The sequence below is a fragment of the Osmerus eperlanus genome, chromosome 15 (genome assembly GCF_963692335.1).
Source record: "Osmerus eperlanus chromosome 15, fOsmEpe2.1, whole genome shotgun sequence".
Lineage (NCBI taxonomy): Eukaryota > Metazoa > Chordata > Actinopteri > Osmeriformes > Osmeridae > Osmerus > Osmerus eperlanus.
This window is the reverse complement of record NC_085032.1, coordinates 16,189,998-16,213,927: the sequence shown is the minus strand read 5'-3', so window position 1 is coordinate 16,213,927 and position 23,930 is coordinate 16,189,998. Positions and strand designations below refer to the sequence as shown.

Genomic DNA, 23,930 nt, shown 5'->3' with positions numbered 1-23,930 from the left:
CCGCAGACAGACAAATATGTGGACTATGCTCTGACAGGTCCACGTGGATGTAGCTTCTCCAGTACCAAATATTGACCGTTGCTGGCTGACGTTTCGTTTTTACCGTTCAAAGAATTGATTGGAATCTTGTTGTAGGCCCTACCCTCTAAAACTGTAGGCTAACGGCGATAGTCCTGCTCGTAGGCCTACACTAGTCTATAAGCTACATGAAGGCTACACCGAGGGCGGAATGTGGTCGATGAGATTTAATGTTGTGATGATTTCTGGGTGGGTATTAAAGGAGGAAACCCAGAGAAAAGAATGCTAGAGCGTGCTTCCCGCTGTGGCGTGCCTGCGCGCAGTTCTGGATGTCTAGGAGCAATGCGGTGCACAGCCGCGTTTATCATGATGAAATGCAAATCCTCCAGGTTTCAAAGGGCGTTGTTCATTGTAATCAGTAGAAAAAATAGCTCAAGTAGTGATTATACAGGCTATTGTCAAAGGCCCCTCCCCACACACACACACACACACACACACTTTAATTCACATTACAGTCAAAATATGTATTACTTATTGTTTTTCATTATTCTACGCCTCTACGTCTTTACTCCTGGATGATACTGAAATATATCCAGTTTCACCATCTTCACTGCTGTCTTTATACTGAGGTTAAAGGCTATGTGCGCGAGAGACCGGTTCTACCACTGTGACCGGAGTGAACGGGTTAAAACGGGGAGGAGAACGCACTAGGAGACTGACGTATCCAGCACAGTAGTGCAGAGCTGGGTTGCAACATCGATAACAAGCGGCGTTATACCTCCAAATCGTCGACTGTGTGCGGTCAAATACTGGAGGCCGACGGTGTTTGGGCACCCCGCTGGAGCTGGAAGGAAATGTTTAGTCTTTTCTCCCCTTTTTACTGGAGGAGGGCGTTGCAACAATAAAACAGTAGGTGACATGCCATTCATTGGTGCGGTCTTTGCCAGAGGAAGATTATAAAGAATGTGACTGGTACACTGGGATTCTAAAACGATTTGTCGTTTGGGCTGGAATAGCTGGACCGTTTTATATGCGGAATCATTCAGAGGCAATGCGACAATGCTCTATACCGGGTCGGTTAGCGCAGGTGGATGGCCAACCTGACGCTGATCATATCTGCTCTTCCTCTCGCGTCTGCCGCGCGGCTGTCCTGTGAAGCTGGTCTCGTCGCGAGTTGTGAAATACGGGGACTCGAGCCATGCTTCCCGGGGTCGGCGTGTTCGGCACGAGCTTGACCGCGAGGGTAATTATCCCCCTTCTGAAGAACGAAGGGTTCGAGGTTAAGGCACTGTGGGGTCGGACTCAGGAGGAAGCCGAGGAGCTGGCCAAGGAAATGAACGTTCCGTTTTATACCAATAGGATCGACGACGTTTTGCTGCATCAGGATGTGGATTTGGTGTGCATCAACCTTCCTCCACCTCTAACGCGGCAGATCGCTGTCAAAACGCTAGGTGAGTCTGCGGGATTGAGCGCGGGATCGTTTAGTTCATTAGAGAGCATGGCCAGATGTGCACTATATAGCGCGTGCTACAATGGCATAAATAAATAATAATAACAGGTGTGTTCATAGGTATGGCTATGATGATCTGTTGTTGTGGTTGTTCACAAAGGACAGTCTAGCGGTAGGCTACACAGGTGTGGTCATCTAAACATGAGATAGACCTCCGTTGAGAGTTGTAGTTCATCTCATCCGTGGCAGTTTGTGTTTCGGAAATGTAGCAAATCTCACGCAGATTTGAATAGGTATGCATCTAAACTAATAGACAATGTCGATTCAGTCCTGTTATTTTGAATCAATCTGTGACTAACAATAAACGCCATTTAGTCTGCTGAACAAATGATGCAGCAGAAGGGTTTGACAGGACGGTGGTTCTAACGTATTACAGGTTAAATAACTTCCAAATGACCAGCACTCTGCACACGCGCTGGGGATAATGTGATGTAAATTGACCCACAGACAAACGGACACACGCAGGTGTCTGGTAACGACGTGGGGAAGTCAGGGCGAGAGAAGCGGGGCTGGTTCACATCCGGAGGTGTTTTTCTGGGGAGCCTTAAAATAACCACGAGGTCTGAACTGCCCTCTGCGAGTCACGGGCATATTGGGCCCATTGGGCACGAGAGTGACATGACATCACACTCGTTGACCCCCCCCCCCTCCCGGCCCCCTCTTGAGGTGTTTGTTGCAGCTATCTGGTAAGATAAGGGTTAAAGATATGGGTCTGTCGATCTGACAGGATATGAAAGAGGAAGTTTTCGTCTCCGGGGATTTTTCAGAGACATACCATGGTCGATATTGCGCTGCTAATGAAAGAAAATAACGTTCTGCATTGTGGTTTGCTCCTGTAAAGCAGTGCTACACTCGTGATTAATGATGCATTGTCACCATTAAGCATGGACGCACATCAACAGCGGTTAAACTGTCATTAGACCAGTTTTACCAGCGTGTTTATCTGGTTCAGACCAACACAGTCATCATGACAGTGGAGATGCTGGATGCAGTTTGAATCATGAACCTTGTGAGAGATTTGGTGTGCTGACTCATGATGTATACATGTACAGTAGGCTACATTACATTTGATCCATTTAGCCGACACTTATGCAAATTCAAGCTTATAAGTACAGTAGAAGGACACGGTTCAGAAGTGTGTAGTTCTACAGTGTTTCGGTGGTCAAGTGACAGTCTGTATTCACCATCCGCATCCCAAAGTAACCATATCCTGCTGGCAGGCACCGTGTACACATGAACTTCCCTAAAGTGTGGGGATACATTCATATGTCAATGAAGTTGGACAGACCGTAACCACATCACACGCAGTGAAAGGCTCTCTTTCCTCTGCTGTGTTCTGGACCTGTGAGAATCTCCCTGAGTGTCTCTCCTGGCGCTGAGTGTCTCTCCTGGCCAGGCTGGCTCTGCAGAGAGGAGAGACCATGCCATCAGACACGCTCTCTAACACTGTCAGACGGTTTGTCTTCACAGGACTAATACGTCAGCACTGTTAAGTACACACACCTCCAACGTGTTTTGTGTACAGTTCTCACAACTGTCCTGTTATATCATTTTACAACAGTCGACTCCTTTATGAGACACTCACACCCTCATACATTTAATGATGGCAGTTTAAATATCCTTACGTATCCCAATGATTCATGGATCCTGAAAGACTTCCCCTCCAACACATCTGCCCCTCACATTCACAGCAGTGAAACTGGGAGGAAACCAGTTCTTCCTGCCTGACGATGTCGTCCTGTCTGAGGGTGAGTCTGAGGGTTAGTCCACCTGCTACAACAGCATTCCTGAGGCTCTGATGTCATAGAGGGTTTCTCATGTGCAGGGATGATAGAGTAGGCTCTCCTCTCCGCCTCGTGAAAGCAGACTCGCAAGAGTGCAGTGTTTTCTGGACAGACAGCTCGTGAAAGTACATCTTCCTCTCTGGCTCAGGGGGGTTTGAAGCTTTAGATCTTTTGGAGTCCTTACTGTAGTCTGGATGAGCAGACTCTCTCGCTGGCCAGCGTGACAGAGAGGCTGCAGGGGAGAACAGAGTAAAAACGTGGGGAATCTGAGAGGTCTCCTGCTATGGAACCTGAGAGGGACGTTCAGGTTAACTTACTATTCTAATACCGTACACACACCTGCCTGTGTTGACTGTGGGATACACACACACACACACCTGGGGTGGGATTAAGGTTTGGTAGCTAGTGACTGCCCCAGCCCTGTCACATGACCCAGGGCTGCATGATGCCGACATTTCTGTTGACATGTCAAGGTCACTCCAGATACTCCCCTCCTCTCTACTCCAATCCTTTCTACTCTCTCTCTCCTCTCCCCTCCTCTTCCCTCCTCTCCTCTCCCCTCCTCACCTCTCTTTCCTCCTCTTCTCACTGTCTATGAAGAACCTGACCTTTGCCTGTGTGTGAGTCTGGCTGTGAACAGCCTATCAGATGACAGGTCAAGCAGCCTATCAGATGACAGGTCAGTGTTCAGCGCCGCAGTCAGACGCTTCCTCTGGCCCGACCAGAGCGCCTAAGAATAGCAGCTCTCGCTGCCCGCTAGGCTGCACCACGCTGAGCACTGTGGGATTACAGATTAACCCCGTCAGAGAGACTGTACTGGGATGAGAGAGACTGTACTGGGATGAGAGAGACTCTACTGGGATGAGAGAGACTGTACTGGGATGAGAGAGATGCTGGCGATCTTTTTAAGAAGATCACTTGTTAGTTTCTCTCTCAGTGCCACTTCACAGTCCTAGATGGGAGGGACGTCTGGACGTATTCAGACGAGAATGTCTGGCAGGGCCGTGTTCATGTCTGACAGTCCCTGGTCTCAGTTCCTCTGTCCTGAAGTCAGCACAGTATGGAGGCTGCTGTCACCCACAGGACCGCTGGTGGAAACCCTACCTCCCTCTCAACCTCACCTCCCCTGCTCTCCCTCTCAACCTCACCTCCCCTGCTCTCCCTCTCAACCTCACCTCCCCTGCTCTCCCTCTCAACCTCACCTCCCCTGCTCTCCCTCTCAACCTCACCTCCCCTGCTCTCCCTCTCAACCTCACCTCCCCTGCTCTCCCTCTCAACCTCACCTCTCCACCTTCTCTTCTCTGTCTCCTCTCCCCCTCATTCATGTCAAGCTCTCCTGGATCGCCATTAGCATGCTAATATACGTGTGTATGTGTGTGACTGTGTTGCTGAGAAAATAATCCTGTCTGAGGGTGAAATTGCTTTTGTGTGTCTGGAGAAGTGTCCTAACAGGGGCTCTTTCAGCCTGCTGCGGGGCTGGGAGAGAGAGCATTCCGCTGGGGAGGGGACCTGTCGTTCACCCGGCTTTCGTGAAGGGTGTTTTTTTTTTTTTACCGGATTTTAGCATATGTCCGTTGTCTGTCTTAGACAGATCACCCGCTGGCTTCGTCCAGATTGGCAACTCTAATAAATAAATATGACTCACTTATGTTGCGCCTCTGTCCCAGTCTCTGACTCCAGGGAGACTACGGAGGGGTGTGGGTGTGAACCAAGCAGCGCTCCTAGCTTGGGTTAGCCAGGGAGTAACAGACACTCCGGGGATCGAACAAGGGTCATCCCCGTCTGGCTCACGCACGCAACAGCTACCTTTCATAAACTCTGCTTTACCCAGCTACACACTGAACAGCTAGCTACACACTGAGAAGCTAGCTACACACTGAGAAGCTAGCCGGTGCGGGTGGAGGCTGTTTCTACTGAGGAGGGAGTTAGACCGGTTGAAGTACCCGTCGCTATCGCTCCGTCTCTTCGGGGTCGGGTTCAAACTAGAATCCTCTGGAGTCAAGCGCTTCACCATCACTTTTCATAAGCACCGCTTTAGCCGGCTACGCCACCGAAGAGCCACACATTCCTACTCAACTCGGTTATGTTCCCACAAGACCATGGCTTTGTTTGGTGAACAGTGAAGGGAATCCTGTCTCGGCATGCGGTTATTAAAAGTGAACATGGCTTATTGAATGTGGCGAGTGCTTGGCACCTGATCTGCTGTTTTCTGGGCTTTCATTGTCCGCTGCAGATTTGTTATCTTCTATCCTCTATTCCCAAGATGAGAGTCAGGTGCCTTCAATACGTGTGTGGGGGGTTGTGTGTGTGGGCATGCGTCTGTGAGAGTGTGTGTCTGAGTGTGTGCAGGCATTAGCGTACGTGTGTGTATGCATGAGTGTGTTTGTGTGTGTAGAAACAAGCATGCTCATGTGTCCTAATTGTTCTCCAAGGAGCATGGGCAGGAGGCAGGGCGTGTGTGGAGGCAGGGCGTGTGTGGAGGCAGGGCGTGTGTGGAGGCAGGGCGTGTGTGGAGGCAGGGGAGAGAAGAGGCAGGGGAGAGAGGAGGCAGGGGAGAGAGGAGGCAGGGGAGAGAGGAGGCAGGGGAGAGAGGAGGCAGGGGAGAGAGGAGGCAGGGGAGAGAGGAGGCAGGGGAGGTATAGAAGGAAAGGGAGAGAGGGGGAGGGGCAGGGTGTCCCTACAGAGGTAAAGAAGCTCTATGATCATATCACACTAATGTACACGACCACTGATAGGTTGACGAATGTAATTCCACAGGAAACAGTTTTCAGAATCTGGTAGATTTGATTGTGCTTTCTGGAGATGCTATTTGAGGATGTTAACTTGTTTGGTTTTTAAGCCCAGGGCATGTGAACACTAGTCACACTGCAGTCTCACTTCCTGTGTGTGTGTATGTGTATGCTTTTATATGTGTTTCCTGTTTGTGTGTGTGTGTGTTGCCCAGAGTGTGTACAGTCATCTCAAGTGTACCTTGGCGGTCTCGTTATGACAGGAAGCAGGAAGTGGGCTGAGATGACAATGTTAATCCCCCCCAACCCTCACACACACACACACACACACCAAATGACTGTTGGCAGGGTGTGATATCAGAAGACTTTAATGAACAACAACTCAAGCTTCCCCCTGGAAACTCTAATCTCTAACAGACAATCCATCACCTTGATGAAATGTGATCCTACTCAAACATAACCCACTTGTATAGATACACAATAGAAGGTGAAATATAAGGCCTTAGAAAACCACACGTTAAGTGTAGATATATGTATGGAGTTAACGATGGTTTATCAAGGCCATACGTCTATATTTAAAAACGTACAAGCCTCATGTTACCCAAGCCCTGCCCTCCAGGGTCTCTCTAAGATACACTATATTGCCAAAAGTATTTGCTCACCTGCCTTCACACGCAGATGAACGTGAGTGACGTCCCGTTCTTAAACCATAGGATATGATGTCGGCCCACCCTTTGCAGCTATAACAGCTTGAACTCTTCTAGGAAGGTTTTCCACAAGGTTTAGGAGTGTGTTTATGGGAATATTTGACCATTCTTCCAGAAGTGCATTTGTGAAGTCAGACACTGATGTTGGATGAGAAGGCCTGGCTCGCAGTCTCCGCTCCAATTCATCCCAAAGGTGTTCTATCGGGTTGATGTCAGGACTCTGTGCAGGCCAGTCAGGTTCTTCCACACCAAACTCACTCATCCATGTCTTTATGGCCCGTGCTTTGTGCACCTGAATTCAATGATTTTGATAGCTGAGTGAATACTTTTGGCAATATAGTGTATGTGCATTAGTCAGGCTGCGGTGACTTTGTTGATTGGCTGGTTCTACTATTTCTGTTTGCATGTTTAGTGAGCGCCTCCCTGAGGTGAGGAACATACTTCACTGTTTACCAGAAGATCTTGAGACGCCAAGAGATCATTCACCGTGTCTGTCCTGTTAGAAGAAAGTTTGTCTCTCTCTCTCCTGGAGATCTTCCAAACAGAGCCCAGAGTGATGAGCTCAGCCAGATCAAGTTGAGGAACGATTAGCCTAACTCAATTGTTGCTATCCTTAAATGCAGGAAGAACAGCATTCCTGCTGATGCAGGGAGTTCAGCACATTTGCATGGCTGTGCCAGGGAGCTCTGTGGTGATGCTGGTCTCTTTCCCCCCTCTCCCTCTCTCTGTAGCCTCCCCTTGTTACTGGCTGAAAGGGGGTTGATCTGCATCAGTCTCTTCAGGACTGAGTGACAGTGAGGCGTGTCATGGTGTTGTTGATGAACCCACAGCTGCGGTTCCTGGGAGCTAATAACCACACCTGTGTCCGCCCCCGCCCCCCCCCCCCCGACACCCAGCTGCACGCGCTCCAACACGCTAATAACCACCCACCCACCCTCACCTGCCCTCCTTACAGGAGACCTTGCTGGTTTGATTTTAACCTTCATTATATATTTTATATGTCATTATATGTTGGAGACACATTTTATATAGATATATGAGATTTGTTGTGGGGTTGGAGAAAGTTACAGGATGTATTCATTTAGCAGTGGTGTTTATCCAAAGCCACGTTCCAGGGGATTTGAATCTGGGACCTCTTGATCTGTAGTCAAATGCTCTGCCCACTGAGCTTCACCCATACTGCATATTTGAGGAACACAGAATGCCGCTGTCTTTTCTCTGACTAAGGAACAGAGGTTGATAGTGAACGTTACACAGGTTAACACTTCCTCTGATCCCCCTACTTCACTGTGATTACATAACACACGAGGGGCAGTGGAACCCCTCCACAGGACACACAACTCTCTTGCACACGCACACACACACACCACCGTGTCACAGTATAAACATAATGAGATTAGGACTGAAGTGAATGCAGTCACGTGTACGGAGGCTAACAAAGTCAGGCTGTCTCCTATCTTGTGTGTGTGTGTGTCCTTGGGGGAATTAAGATGGCTCACTGATTGGTGATCAGGGACCAAAGCCCTTCCTGTCTCTGCAGATCATTAGCATGCGGCACACGATCGGCGCAGCTGGTCATCAATAGCGGGGGAGGTGTCCTTCATCTCCTCAACACAAGCCAGAGGAAATGATGTCTTCCCTTGCTAGTGCTTGTCAGTATCTCTTTCTCACAATCTTTCCCTCGAACTGTCAACGCAACTTTTATTGTGAAAGGCAGTTTGACTAAATGTTTTATGTAAGCATTTAGCTGATGCTTTTGCCCAAAGCAATACATGTTGGAATTCGAGCCTGCGATCTCTTGATCTGCAGCCGGGCACTCTAACCACTGAGCTAAACCCTCTGTGTATTAATTAGCTACTCAGTGTTGTTGATAATTACTCGCTCAATGTTCTGCCTCAATTGGGCCTTAATGGTTTTGACATTTATGCTGCTCCTGTCATTTCATGGACAGAGCTTACGGCCCACATGCCTGTTAGCTCTCTTGCTTGCTCCAGCCCAACATGTTTTGATTAGCACGAACATTGTTGTTTGGTTTTTTTATTAGCATGAACATTGTGCAGAATGACTCCATAAAAATGTGACACGCCATCCTTCTTTTCTTTGTGCGGCTGTCATGTTTTAATAGGCTGCATATCTCAGTTATTACACAGGAGACGACGGCATGGAGGGATCTAAAAATTAAAAGGGGTAACCAAGGATATGGGAGGTCTTCCACAGATTAAATTTTTTTATGGAGGTTTTTTAATGTTCCATTTTGGTTTAATATAATAAATGTATCCTTGTGGTTTGTTTTCAAAACCCTACAAGTGTTTATCGTTGTGTCTGCAGTATTACTGCTACTTTAGTCCAACCAGAACTGTGCCTTCCATTACACACTTAAGGTTTCTAGTAGTGCACTCGAACCATTTGGGAAGGCTAAACTGTTAGCTACGCCAGCATCAGTTGCAGGAAGCCATGACTAAGTGATGCTAATGGCCTTCATCCCTCAGGCTTAAAGCCCTGGCCTTCAGAACACACAACAACCGGAGTCCAGAGGGTTTATGAACGCAACCTTTGTTGTAGGATCAGTATTGTTTGTTGACCAGTGGACTACCCAACCTTCTCTCACTGCTTTGGCTATCATTTAGACTTTTTCTTTCGCCAGGAAAAGCAAACATTGTTCAGTCCCCTACTAGAGGTTCTCTCATTACTCACTGCTAGCAATACAAGGAGCAATTAGCATGCTAATGTAAGACTGTGTGCAAGACTAGAGGAGGAAAACAAAAATGGCAAATTAGTCAGCAAAAAATGTGTTTTGTTTTCGGTTGGTATCCGACAGCAGTGCAGCTAGGCTGGTGGGTATGTCCACTCCCCCTCCTGACTGTGCTCTTGTCCTCCCTCTTGTAATTGCTTTAAGCCAAATTCAGTTTACAGAACCAGAGGGGGAGATGAGATGTGCTTGTTGCTAGGTGTCTGGTTTTCCTTCCCTTCACAGTTCTCCTGTAAGCAGATGTGCTGGATCTCTGTGAGAAGTCCATCTTAGACCTGGAGGCTGTACAAACATACTTAGGCCTACATAAAGTTGTCAATAAGTATGTGAATATACAAAATAAGTACACTTTGTACTGGAAAAATATGAATATAATGAAAATCTAGTAAACTCTCATTTAATAGGTTACATTTAGATTAGATGTACATATGTTCTTGTTTCAGCTTGGGGTATTGTGTGGATTTTCAGTTAATGTGAAATCAATGCGGTATTTGAATTGATTCACAATCTGCAACATAAGAATTCTTCTTTAGCAAGACTGGAGAAAACGATGATGGTCGCTCAAACACACATTCATTCATTCAAACACACACACACACACAACACAACATTTCATGGTCGCAGCTCTGTGAATCTTTACGAGTATCTTCACTTGTCAATTAGGAAGATGACAGCGGTCGGTCTAACTTGTTTACAGAGGCAGACAGCTTCCAGAGATCCACTTACGGAAACTCCTGGCTTCCAGCCAGCTAGCTAGCCCCCCTGTCTGCATCGACATCTACCGCGCTACGTACCTGTGTCGCTCTGTACCCTTAATACCACCTCAGTACGGTGTTCATTTTAGGACATGGTTTTTCTGACGCCGTTTGGTTTGACGGCGTTTTGTCTGAGAATGACAAAGGTTTTTCTGACTCTGAAGCCGTTTCGCCTGAGTCTGACTACTTTTGGTCTGAGACCTGACGCCTTTTCGTTTGAGAATGAGAATTGAGTCTGCGATCTGAGGATGTCCTAAAATGAAGACCGTACCTCAGAGAGGAGCGCGTCACGTTTCAGCATAGCAGATGGCTTTGACACAGATCGAGTCGATCAGTTCCAAACGTTGCTATTTTTAGCATCTTAAAGTGAAGGCCGTGCTGTGTTTGGCTGTGATTATGAGGCACCCGTGCTAATCCCACCTGGGCCTTTTGAGTCGAGGATGCTCTTCTGGTGTATCTGGTGGAAGTGTTTTTGAAAGGTTGAAAAAATAAATAATACAAAATTAATTTTGGAAAAAGGTTTCTTAGATTGAAGAAATATCTGCGAAAAAAAGTTTTGAAAGGGTGAAAAAATATAGGCAAAAATACGTGTTGAAAGGTTGAAAAAATATTTTCAATGTATTTTTGCATCATTGATGAGTACAACTGTACTCTTAAGTTTTGAAGAAGAAAAAAGGTTGAAAAAATAATTTCGAAAAAAAACTTGAAAAGGGTTTCTTATGTTGAATACATATTTGGGGAAAAATATTTTGGGAAAAAAGTTTGTATCACTGATGAGTACTATACTCTACTATGCTCTGCTCTGCTTTACTGTTTTAGGCTTCTCTGTTCTCCTCTCCCCTCTCCCCCTTCACTGTGTCACCCTTCACTACTTGAGTGGCGGATGTGTGTACTGCACCCTGCAGACAGGCCCCAGAGGACGGGAAGGGAGAGAGATACAGAGAGAAATAATAAGAGGGAGAAATCAGAGAGAGGGGGAAAAGGAGAGCATGAAAGAGGAGAGAGATAGAGAGAGAGAGGAGAGAGAGGGGAGAGAGACGGAGGAGAGAGAGAGAGAGAGAGAGGGGGGAGGGAGAGACGGAGAGAGAGAGAGAGAGGGGGAGGGAGGGAGAGAAAGAGGAGAGAGAGCGAGCAGCTCAGGAAGTCTACTGGGACTTCATAATAGTGCAGCTGCAGCTGTTTCATCTCTTACCCCCCTCTCTCTCTCTCTCTCTCTCTCTCTCTCTCTCTCTCTGTCTCTGTCTCTCTCTCTGTCTCTCTGTCTGTCTCTCTCTGTCTCTGTCTGTCTGTCTGAGGGTTAATTTATCCATTCAAAGACCAAGAGCCTGCCTTTTTCCATGAGCTGTGTGTGGGACTGCATCTTCAGTCAGGTGGAACTAGTCTAACCTGCTGGAAGGAGGGGGGAGGGACAGTGATACGACAGGGATTCAGGCCCTGAAGCAACCAGGTCAGGATAAGAAAGGATAGTATAAAGTCTTCTGCTTATCATCTATTTGGTACTGTTTGTCGCTTAGGATAAAAAAAAACTTCTAAATGAACAAAGTGTGTAGTCAAAGGCTGAGTTTCCACACAAGCAGTGGTGCTGCACTGATTGACAGGGTTGTGGATCTCTGTTTCTCTCTTTCCAGCCCCTCTCTCTCTCTCTCTCTCTCTCTCTCTCTCTCTCTCTCTCTCTCTCTCTCTCTCTCTCTCTCTCTCTCTCTCTCTCTCCACCCCCCCATCCCCCTCCCCCCCTCCTCCCAGTCCCAGTCTTGATGACTCAGAGAGGAGCTGGGTGTGTAATTATCTTGGGGGTGTGAAGTGGGTTCTCCTCCCCACCATCCCTCCATCGTCAGGCTTTACACTTGGTTCCTCCAGGGAACAGAGAAGGGGATAATTGAGATTGAGGGTGCACTTTTGCATACCCAGGGCAACATCTTGCCACAATGTTAAAGTCCACTCACACTTAAGTGTGTGTGGGTGTATCTCAGTGGTTAGATGCTTTGTGCTGCAGATCAAGAGGTTGTATAGGTTCGAATCCACCCAGCATGTTGCTGTGGGTTACAGTGTCTGCTAAACAAAGATGTTCTTAGTCTTCCGAGTCTGACGCCCTGGAAGGGGTGATGGCAGGGGTCCTGTTTTCATCAGCAGCATGAAATGTAATTTCATCTAAGGAGGTGAAGCTGTTACTGTGAGTAGTTTGTGTTGGCTCATATCTCTGTAGGTCACTGTGGATAAAAGCATCTGTTCAATACATGAAACTGAGTGAATTACAGCACAATGCACACTACAGTCCACAGTCTGGAATGTGACTCATGTTCAAATGAAACAGCGGAGTTGACACGCATAAATATCCGGACAATTTCCTCTTAAGTTTGTATTTCTTTGTCTGTTCTGGTAAATCAACATAATGGAGCAGAGAGAGATGGGATACAGCAGTCAGCCACAGATACTGAGAGGAGCTGACAGTCTCGCCCAGGTGGTCCTGACATCATGTCAGTCCTCCTCCTGTCAGATACCCTTTCCAACCCGCACAGGGCTGGGGGGAGTATTTTTGTGTCGACGACTACACTTTTTTTCGGTGCGTCTCCACGGAGGTGAGAGGATGAGAGGCGGCGGGGGGGGGGGGGGTGGGGGGGGGGTGGGGGGGGGTGGAGGAGAGGGCTGGTATCAGGGGCGGTTCTCTGCTAGTGAGTCTGTGTGTCTCCATAGCGGGGATAGCATGCCTGCTCTGAGGTTTTCCCTGGGCCGTTCACTCTGGCATTCATTATGCACGCGTGTGGACTGCTCTCAGATGCGGAGGGCTTTTTCTGCACCGTTACTGAGCTCCCTTCCGCCCTGGACCCACCTGTGAGATGTTTCCAAGCTTTCCAACAGGCTAACGCTAGCTCCCTGATAGCACAGTCTAACACGGCTAATGCTAACTTCTTCAAAGCATAGGTTAACATGGCTAAGGTTAGCTTCCTGATGACCTATGCTAACACGGAGAACGCTAGGTCTTGATAGCATAGGCTAGCAGGCTAAAACCGTACTGAGGCAGCGCAAGTTAGCAGAAGAGGACTAGCAGCAAATCTCAGTGCACAGGTGTAGCTTAGTGAGGGACACTATGATCTTTCCAGGGTTTTGTAGACCGAGTCAATATCAGGTTAATCGGTCGGCCTGATGAATAAGGTCATCTGGTGTTTCATGTGGGAGTCTGTGCGTGCACCAGCATGTCACTCTCCCTCTACAGTGACTCTGCCGACCAGAGCTGTCAGTGCTCCACTCCCCACTCCCCGGGCCATGTGGCTGTGAGAGAGGCTGGCCCAGGGTCATCGCTGTGTCAGAGCAAGGACAAACAGCCTAGCAGACACTTTCATCCAAAGCGACGTACAAGTAGTGCATGTAGGAAATAAAGCAGAAGATGAAGGATCAGAAGTGTAGGCTTATAGTTCTAACAGTGTTTCAGTGGTCCAAGTCGAGGAACGGACGGTATTTACTAGCCATATTGCAGACTAACCAAATCTCAGTTCAGTCATTGCACCTGAATGCTTTCTGCAGGGCCACAAAGCCTCTGCTAAATGAGGACGTTCTTTTTTAACTATGACATAATTTATTACGCTGTTTGAACCTTTCATAATAAAAGTCCCCGACATGCTCTGAGCTAATGTGATGGCCTGTTCACACCCTGTCAGGCTCCCTTTCACTGTAAAACCTCCATTAATCTCCAGTGGTGGTGGGGGGGGGGGGCTGTTTTCTTGTCAGCCTTTGTGTGGGGGAAGGGTTTTCCCGTGGCACCGCTGTAGAACTGGGTCAAGAGGATTAATTTCCTGGCCGGGCTGGGTCTGGTGGTTAGGAGCTAATGGGAGATTAGCATGAGAGATGGCATCTCCACTGAAGACCAAGGGAGGCCAACAGCATGCTTGCTGCCTGCATACAGGAGGGGTGGGTGTGTGGTTAAGTGTGTGTGTGTGGTGTGTGTTTGTTTGGTGCTCTCTCACTCACTCACTCACTCTCTCTGTCTGTCTGTCTTTCTCTCTCTCTCTCTCTCTCCTCTCTCTCTCTCTCTCTCTTCTCTCTCTCTCTCTCTCTCTCTCTCTCTCCTCTCTCTCTCTCTCTCTCTCTCTCTCTCTCTCTCTCTCTCTCTCTCTCTCTCTCTCTCCTCTCTCTCTCTCTCTCTCATCTCTCTCTCTCTCTCTCTCTCATCTCTCTCTCTCTCCTCTCTCTCTCTCTCTCATCTCTCTCTCCTCTCTCTCTCTCTCTCCCTCCCTCCCTCTCCCTCTCCCTCCAGCCTGTAACCTCATCTCAGCTACCAGGCACAGTGCAACAACAATGCTGTGATATCTCAACTGCAGTGCAACAATAACATCTCATACACATTATTAGGCTACATAGTACAGTGCAGCAAAAACCATACCAGAGCTTCTGTAATGAGCTGTTAGCAGCTATATGTAAAATGTTTTGAGTGGATCTCCTGCGTAGAGCAGTCTGAAAACCTCTGTGTTTCGCAGATGTATTTCCAAGCTCTCTCCTGGTCTCTGACTGTTAAGCTGCTAACGTCAGCTAACCTCATGAGAAGGGTGAAGTAGCTCCACAAGGGCTTAGCATGAAGAGAGAACTTAATGAGGTTGCTTCTGATGTGCTTTTGCTGCCTCTGGTGCTCTCTCTTTCTCTTTTATTTCTTCCTGTCTCTTTCTCTCTCCCTCCCTCCCCCTCTCTCTAAGTTTATCTATCTCTCCCCCACAGTAAAGCTAATCTAAAGGTAGTCAAACAAGAATCATCTCCCAACAGTTTTCAGTAACACCCAGCGCCAGTGTCTCCAGTCACTCAGTCCTGTTTTGACCTGCAGTGTTAAGGTGGTTCCAGGGAGACGGTGTTGAAACCCTTGACTCAGCTATTTTGGTTGTTGCCTGGTTTGGCAAGGCTGCATTGTGTGTTCAAGGAATGTTTTTCGTGGAGAGGGAGGATATTATGTCTGTACAGGCATAACTGATTCATATCTGACACTCTCCCTGCCTCTTTCTCTCTTTTTTTTCCCTCTCACCCTCCCTTCCCCCTCTCTCTCTTCCCTCTCACCTGCCTCCCCATCCCCCCCTCCTCCCCCTCTCATAGGAATCGGCAAGAACGTGATCTGCGATCGCACGGCCACGCCCCTGGACGCCTTCCGCATGATGTCGGCCGCCCAGTACTACCCCAAGCTGCTGAGCATCATGGGTAACGTGCTGCGCTTCCTCCCGGCCTTCGTGCGGATGAAGGAGCTGGTGGAGGAGGGCTACGTGGGGGAGCTGCTGGTGTGCGAGGCGCAGGTGCACAGCGGCTCCCTGCTGGGGAAGAAGTACAACTGGAGCTGCGACGACCTGATGGGGGGCGGCGGCCTGCACTCCGTGGGAAGTTACATCATCGACCTGCTCACCTTCCTGACCGGCCAGCGCGCCGCCAAGGTGCACGGCTTCCTGAAAACGTTCGTCAAACAGACGGATCACATCCGGGGGATCCGCCAGATCACCAGCGACGACTTCTGCACCTTCCAGATGGTTCTGGAGGGCGGGGCCTGCTGCACGGTCACGCTCAACTTCAATGTGCCCGGAGAGTTCCGCCAGGAGGTGGTGGTGGTGGGGACGGTGGGGAGGCTGATGGTGAGGGGCACCGACCTGTACGGCCAGAAGAACAGCGGGGGGGAGGCGGGCGGGGGGGCGGAGCTCCTGCTGAAGGACAGCACCCCCCTGGAGAACGCCTCCCTCCCTGACAAGGCCTTCAGCGACATCCCAGCTCCCTACCTCACCGGAACAATCCGCATGATGCAGGCGGTGCGTGAGGCCTTCAAGGACCAGGATGACAGGCGGACCTGGGACGGCCGACCGCTCACCATGGCCGCCACCTTCGAGGACTGCCTGTACGCGCTGTGCGTGGTGGACGCCATCAAGACGTCCAATCAGTGCGGGGAGTGGCAGAGCGTAGCGGTGATGACGGAGGAGCCGGAGGTTAGCCCCGCCTACCTGATCAGCGAGGCCATGCGGCGCAGTCGGATGTCACTGTACTGCTAGTGCAGCTGCGGTGGCGCCCCCTGGGGGCGGGGAGGCATAGCGATGCGAGCAGAGCCGCTGCTTTCACTGACGGCTATGGATGCTCTGCCTCCTCATTGGCTGTTGGCTGGCTGGGTGACCAATAGGGAGTATGGATAGCTTCTATCCGGCTTCCTGGAACCCTGAGATCTAAACCGTGATAGGACCTCGTTCCCCCAGACTTCACGTCCGCTCTTGTGCATAAACTCTGACCTCTGGTCAGGATTGCTCACCTTACACTGTGTTCCCGCGGAAACCAACACCGCTGCTGTCGAATCCATTCTATGCCTGGGACGTGATTTAAAAATGTTCTCTGCTGGAAAGAAAAAGTGAATGTTTTGTCGAATCATACAGTGCTCTCGGAGGACTCTGTGTCTGTGGGTTATGCATCTGTCGGGAACCATGGAGCGAAATAGTGGAGAGAGAGAGAAGAAAATCAATAGTTTGGCTGTTAGGGCTTTTAGAGGTGGTCTTCCCTCTGCAAAGTCGGCAATAAATCCTCCCCAGATCCTCCCTGGAGGTCAGCCCTGATGCTGCCTGCCCTGAGGCCACGCCTGTCTGCATCTCCCCTGGAGGACCCTGTGTAGTACTGCTATGTCCATATGCAATCAGACCAGACCGTGTCCCAGAGCCCGGTCTCTCTAGCCCGCGGCGGGCCACCAGCCTCTGACATGTGTAGCATGCTAACGTGTGGATAAGGGCACAGGCACGGTCTGTGTCGATGCTACGCTGCCCTAGCCTCTTCTATGCTACGCTGTCCTAGCCTCTGCTATGCTGCCCTAGCCTCTTCTATGCTATGCTGTCCTAGCCTCTTCTATGCTACGCTGTCCTAGCCTCTGCTATGCTACGCTTTGAGTCAAAACTCAGCTTTTAATCGTCCTGGTTTTCAGTTCCAAGTGTGGATAGGGGGTTGTTTGGGGTAGTGGAGGGGTATGAGGGATGGCAGGAAACAGATGATCAGGGTGACTGGACCACAGCAAGCTTGTAGACGTACTGGAAGACCTAAATGCTGTACTGTAGGGTATCATCCTTGTTCATTAAGCAGATGTTTTTAATCCAAGGCGACTTTAAAAAGTGGGATTTGAACCTGTGACCTCTTGATCTGCTGATCAATGCCACTGAGCTACACCCCTCCCTCGTCTAATCTTCCATGTCTTGCAGCGGCGTTAGCGGGGAGAGACTAGGCGGTCTGAGATGTGTGTTTGACCAGATGATCGGTCTTAGAGATCAAGGAGTCAAAGGAAAACCAAATCACGATGCATCTGACCAATTTAAGACAAACTTAAGAAAGAAATCACTGGAAAACAATCGTTTGAAAACCCTAGTTGAGGGTTTTCTCAGTTTCGCATCCAGTCAATCCAGAAGAGATGCTGATGAGTACTGTAGCACTGACCTTCAAGCCAAAAGATGGAATTATTTGTTCTCATAACTCTTCTGTCTCTGGTTGCTGAGACGTCTGCATCTACTCCATAGTCTTGTAAATATATCCCAGAACATGATGTTGGGTTTGTCATGTGTTGTATTCTTTTATTTTTCATAAAACTACTTGTGAAAAGAAACTTGATTTTGATACACACACTGATTATAAAAGTATTTATTTAGTATTTTCTTTTGGACTGATGTGTGCTATGTTTGGAGGGGTGTGTTTCAGTGGGAAGTGAAAGGCGAAAGTATGTTCCCTCAAGAACGACGACCTTTAAAAAAATCTCTTCAGACACGCCGAAATGAATACTTTAAACAAAGTATGTCAGTGTCAATATGCAGTGGTCCAGTGTTAGACACAACTTTCTTTTTATGTGTTTAGCTTGATAAACATTTTACAATCAAGTACCTACTGATAAGCTCAGCTTTCATGCCACGGCTGTAGACATGCAGTCTGATATTCACAGATATCGCTTGCAGTGTTTAGCGTGTTACACAATGTGGTCTTCAGGTTGTTAGCTGTCTCCCTTAATGACGACACAGGTATGAACTCAGAAAACACCTTCTCACAATCAGACTGAACATGAGGTAATAAACCCAAGATTTACCTACAGTGATATCTCACTAAGACCTGTTGTCGTAAGAGCTTATCACTATTGTAGACTTTCCCCCTGGTCCATTTACATTTACATTTAGTCATTTTAGCAGACGCTCTTATCCAGAGCGACTTACAGTAAGTACAGGGACATTCTCCCAGAGGCAAGTAGGGTGAAGTGCCTTGCCCAAGGACACAGCGTCATTTGTCACAGCCGGGAACCGAACCAGCAACCTTCGGATTACTAACCCAATTCCCTAACCACTCAGCCACCTGACTCCCGACACCTGACACCTGGTCCACTGAAACTTATTGCACCATCATCAAAACTTGGTCTCGTCCGACAAGGAAAAGTGGGAAAACCAACATTCCCTGTTAAGATGCAGCCTCATAAGGGCACAGTCCTTTAGTCCCCCCTGTGTGGGAGAGTCCACAGTCAGGCACCTCATAGACTCACACACAGATGGATCATACCATGCAGTGTTTGTGTGTGTGTGTGTGATGGTTTGGCCTCACCTCTGACCCCTGGTAGCGTATCCTGCCCTGGCCAGCTTGTATCTGGGCTGGCCTATCTCAAACTGGATCTGGTCTTCTGGGGCTACTTTTAATAGAGACCTAGTTAAACATCCCAAGAGACACATACACACAAACTTTCTCATCCTCTCTCTCTCACACACACACACACACACACTCGTACTTAAACAAACACACACACCGTCCTAAAGCGCACTGAAATCCACGTCTTTAAAGGGTGACAGTATGTGTTTGAAGTTGTTTAGCTCCTGTGTGCCCCTGCTGGGTTTAGCTATCAAGCTGTGTGCTACCCAGCACTTCCTGGTGCATCCTGGGAGGTTGCCTGGGAGACGGTCTCATGGAGACGGGGCTGGTGGGACTAGCAGGGTAAAACTAGGCTTGGGTATTTTTAGTCATTCAATATTTAATGAGCGAAGATGAGACTGTTCAAAGATTTCCACCATTCAGAACTGTGGAGTCTCTGATGTTCCCACTTTTGTACGTGGTAAATCAGGTTGTTTAAATTATAAATGTTTTATAAAGGGGATTTTCCGGGCCAGGTGTAGAGCTGGGTGTTAATGACTTGTGAGTGAACTACTGCTGTATTACTGTAAAACGGTGACAACTGGAAGACTACTGTAGTCAATGCAACTGGAGATGCTTATGATAATGAACCTGAAGGTATTACCCTTTAACATAAACTGCCATTGCTCTGGTGTCCACCCTCTGTTTGTGCTGAGGGGCTGTTTGAGGAGCGACTAAAGGACAACAAATATGTTAAAATCATTCGCCAGTAACTGTTCGTCGCTGCTTGGCTCGACCGTGGCTTTCTGATGTCCTTCTTCACAACGACAAAAAATGACTGTTTAAACGAAAGAACAAAGAAAGAGTTGGAACAATGGGGAGATGCTGTTACAGTTGTAAATGTTGAGTCTGGACTGACTGCTTTCCTTGATTGGAACGTGTGGATCCGAAGATCTGTTTTGGGGTGCCAGCCTTTACAAACTCCTCAGGAGCTCTGTGAAGGGTTATGTTCTGTGTTTAGGGGGAGGGGAGGGGAGAGAGTGTGGCTCTGCTCTGCTCTTTTTGAGACAGACAGCCTCAAAGAGGTGCTTCTTGTGCTCTCAAAGACTGTCACCTAGCAACCTACAACCCAGGGTGCCAAACCTGGCCCCCTCTTTCCTCAACTCTCACTTTCTCACACTCACCAGCTCTCTCTCTCTCTCCCTTCCCCCCTCTGCCTCTGTGTCTCTCCCTCTGTCTCTCTCCCTCTCTCCCCCCTCTGTCTCTCTCCCTCTTTATCTCTCTCTCTCCACCTCTCTCTCTTCCTCATCCATTCTCTCCCCCCTCTCTCTTTCACTCTCTCCCACCCACTCTCTTTCTCCCCCCCTCTTTTCACTCTCTCTCTCTCTCTCTCTCTTTTTAATCTCTCCAATTTAGAGATTGTAGCCTGCTACCACTCATACTTCCTGTTTTCGCCAACCAGGATCAATATTACTGGCCTCCTGGTTTCCATGACGTCACATTGCCTCTCAGACTCTCAGTTACAGTGGTTCTGCCTTTTGGCAGAAGGTCAAAGGTTGTGATCATGGTTACCATTACAAACACACACAGATGTGACCTCTGATCGAAGGTTCCTGAACAAGTTTGTAAACGCTGGTTGTTATGTTTGCTCTGATGCTGAAACTGCATTGTGCACTTAACGTTTCCATCTCCATGCTGTATTGACCTGTAACTATATTTATTGTACTGTATGTACGGGAGTCAGGTGGCTGAGCGGTTAGAGAATCGGGCTAGTAATCTGAAGGTTGCTGGTTCGATTCCCGGCCGTGTCAAATGTCGTTGTGTCCTTGGGCAAGGCACTTCACCCTAATTGCCTTGGGGGGAATGTCCCGGTATTTACTGTAAGTCGCTCTGGATAAGAGCGTCTGCTAAATGTCTAAATGTAAATGTAAATGTATGTATAATGTGGACGCATGGACATGTGTAAATATAAACAACAGGAGCGTATTCATCAGTCTTGAACTAGAGAATGTACGTTAGGAATATATTTATATCTCTATTTTCTATTTGTCAGGACATGACTGCTGTGACTTAGGGGTGGAGACAACCGAGATGGTGTCACAGAGATAACAGTCCTCTTTCCTCTGCTGTCCATGACAAGGCATGATGGTGTGCGTCTGTTAATAGCATCCCCCCTGCTCTGTGAACATGTGTCAGTGTTCCACTGTACGCTGCCGCCCTGCTCCAGTGCTCTGCATCGTGCTACTATGTTTACCTGTGAACTGTGTGTGTGTGTGTGTGTGTGTGTGTGTGTGTGTGTGTGTGTGTGTGTGTGTGTGTGTGTGTGTGTGTGTGTGTGTGTGTGTGTGTGTGTGTGTGTGTGTGTGTGTGTGAGTGTGTGAGTGTGTGAGTGTGTGAGTGTGTGAGTGAGTGAGAGAGTCCCTGCAACATGGTTTACGGCTTCCACACTTGTTCAAGGCTGCAGTTTCTATGGAAATAATAATTAAAAAACATGTATACATAATGAATAATGTCATGTGTTGTTAATTCTCTACATCAGTAGCAGAGAGCACTACAGCCAGTCTTCACTTACAATATCTCCCCCTCTCTCTTTCCCCTCATCTCTATCTTTATCTCCCCCGTCTCCCTTTCTCCCTCTCTGTAACTCCCTCCCTTTCTTTATCGCATTACATCAATTCTACCTCCATATCTTTCTTCTACTGCTAGCCCGCTATTCCATATGAACACTGATAACTTGTTACACGGCTTTGTTAAATACTCGTTTCTGATTGGTCAATTACGGCATTATACGGCCTATTCGTCTGTAAACCGCTGCTATGATAGCGTCCACAACGGAGTTGTTTTTTTTTCGGAAGCAACACAGTTATTTTCAAAATAGTTTTTAACTAAAAATGTTTTGTAGAATAATTGTACCGTGTCGCGCCGGGGTTCGGCATAATCTTGCCTGTGTTTCATTACTGACTGGCTGGCTGTACGTTATCCTGTAACCGCCTCTCACAGATGGACAGTCTGGAGGTGTTGGCTGCCACCTACTGTCCGCACTGAAGAACTGCAGTTTCTATTTACAGCAGTTTGGGGACCTGTTATGTAGATGCGGTCCAGCACAGCGTAACGTAGCGGTACGGTAAGTGGTCCGGCCGCTCCCCAAACAGCTCTAACCCACGTCTTACCCATGCCTGGTAGCATATGGTTACTTTACAATGTGTCTGGCAAATACAGACCAAGTACAGTTCCTTCACCTAACTGAAACATTGTTAAAACTACGCACTTCTGATCCTTGCGTTTCTACTGTTCTATTTGCTTCTATCTCATCTATTATCTATTCTATCTATTCTATTTGCTTCTATTTGTTTCTGTCGCGCTTTGGGGAAAAAAAACGGCTATTGAATGAAAGCCATGATAACAAACGTTGAACGGTGAACAGCTCCACAGCCCTCCAGGACCGCGTCCTGAGGTCCAAACCCCGAACCCCGCGAAAGCCACGCGCACAAGCTGTCTAAACAGCTGGCTGTTCGTCCTGGCAGCAGCTGAACTCAAATCAGTCGTAATCACAATCACGATTAACACCTTTAACAAACACCTTTAAACACACAGAAGAGGCCACCCACAAACACATTGACGTAGGCTACATCTAAATGCATCATCTCATCAGTCTAAAATGTTACATTATATCGCCACAAACAAGTTTTATACTTGTTGTTACACTTCAGATACGTAATATTCCCGTTATTTCACATATTTCCCCAGTAGAGGGCGATGTTGTCTACTTCAGCGCTATCAACAAAATCACCCGGTTTAGTTTAGGACTTCTAATATATTCATTCTGCTTTTATTCAAAGCAACGTGGCTCAAGTAGAAATTTAAGTTTGATTCCCCTTCGCAAATATGTTGTGGATCAGACCATGGTGTTCCCACTGGTTCATAACGTCATGTCAAGTCAACCGCCCTCCCCTCTCTATCTGATTTTGGTACAGTCCAGTCCTGTAGTTTTATTCAACTGTTCACGGACGGACCTCTGGACTGCACGACCGGGGTGGTGTCCTGGTGTGATCCCTGTCTCCTCCACCTCACATCCTCACTCCTGTAGCAGGTTCTCTGTAATCCTACCCTGCAAACGGATGGAACCCTACACACACACACATACACACACACGCACTCATACAACAACTCCTCTCTCTCTTATGTCTCGTCCAGTGTGTGGCCTCCTCCCATCATCCCCTCTCTCCCTCCCATCTTCCCTTCTCTCCCTCTCCTCCCCCTCTTTCCCCTCTCTCCCTCTCCCTCCCACCCTCCCCTCTCTCCCTCTCCTCCTCCCATCCTCCCCTCTCTCCCTCTCTCCCCTCTCTCACTCTCTCCCTCCCATCCTCCCCTCTCTCCCTCCCCTCCTCTCATCCTCCCCTCTCTCCCTCTCTTCCTCCCATCCTCCCCCTCTCTCCCCTCTCTCTCTCCCTCCCCTCCTCCCCCATCCAGGTGTGGCCTGGGGGGTGAGGTGTGCTCTGGGGGGGGTGAGGTGTGCTCTGGGGGGGGGTGAGGTGTGCTCTGGGGGGGGTGAGGTGTGCTCTGGGGGGGGTAAGGTGTGCTCTGGGGGGGTGAGGTGTGGGTGTTGGTGACTGTGGTCCAGGTACGCCCTCCTGCTCTTGGTCTGTTGGTGACATCTGCCGGCTCAGCAAAACCACAGGAAGTGGTGGTCCTTGCCTGACCACAACGCCTCTGTCTGATAACTCAGTTCATCTGGACTTCACATTAATAACTCTGACGTTATTAGGGCTCTAGAGAGAGAGAGAGAAAAGAGAGAGAGAGAACGAGAGAGAGAACGAGAGAGAAAGAGAGGGGGCAGCTATCCGGTAGGGTTGATGGTTTGAACCCTGAATCTTTAAATCTCCTCTTCTTCCAAGCATGTTTGTATTGTAGAACTTGGAGTCACTTGTATTAGATTTAGTATGCATGACTGATGGGTAAACTCAGTATAGAGCATTTGAATGCATATTAAGAGGTTCCGAGGGCAAATCTCCCGTGAACGTTGTTTTGGAGGAAACACTCTGCTAAATGAATGCATTGTTATTAATATTCTTCCATGATTAAGATTCACATCAGAGCTTTCCCA

The 23,930-nt window shown here is 48.3% G+C and overlaps 1 protein-coding gene across 1 annotated transcript; it reads left to right on the top strand.

Moving 5' to 3' along the window:
* The first annotated feature begins 728 nt into the window (after positions 1 to 728).
* gfod1 (glucose-fructose oxidoreductase domain containing 1) lies at positions 729 to 18,365 on the top strand. Its single transcript, XM_062479668.1, has 2 exons — positions 729 to 1,469; positions 15,323 to 18,365. The coding sequence occupies exons 1-2, from the start codon at positions 1,217 to 1,219 to the stop codon at positions 16,252 to 16,254; spliced, it is 1,185 nt and encodes a 394-aa protein (XP_062335652.1). The 5' UTR covers positions 729 to 1,216; the 3' UTR covers positions 16,255 to 18,365.
* The last annotated feature ends 5,565 nt before the right edge of the window (positions 18,366 to 23,930 follow it).

Excerpts from the sequence above, each read along its gene's own strand:
- gfod1 (XM_062479668.1), top strand. The coding sequence starts at position 1,217 with ATGCTTCCCGGGGTCGGCGTGTTCGGCACGAGCTTGACCGCGAGGGTA. Across the intron at positions 1,470-15,322 it reads GATCGCTGTCAAAACGCTAG|GAATCGGCAAGAACGTGATC; the intron begins GTGAGTCTGCGG and ends CCCCTCTCATAG.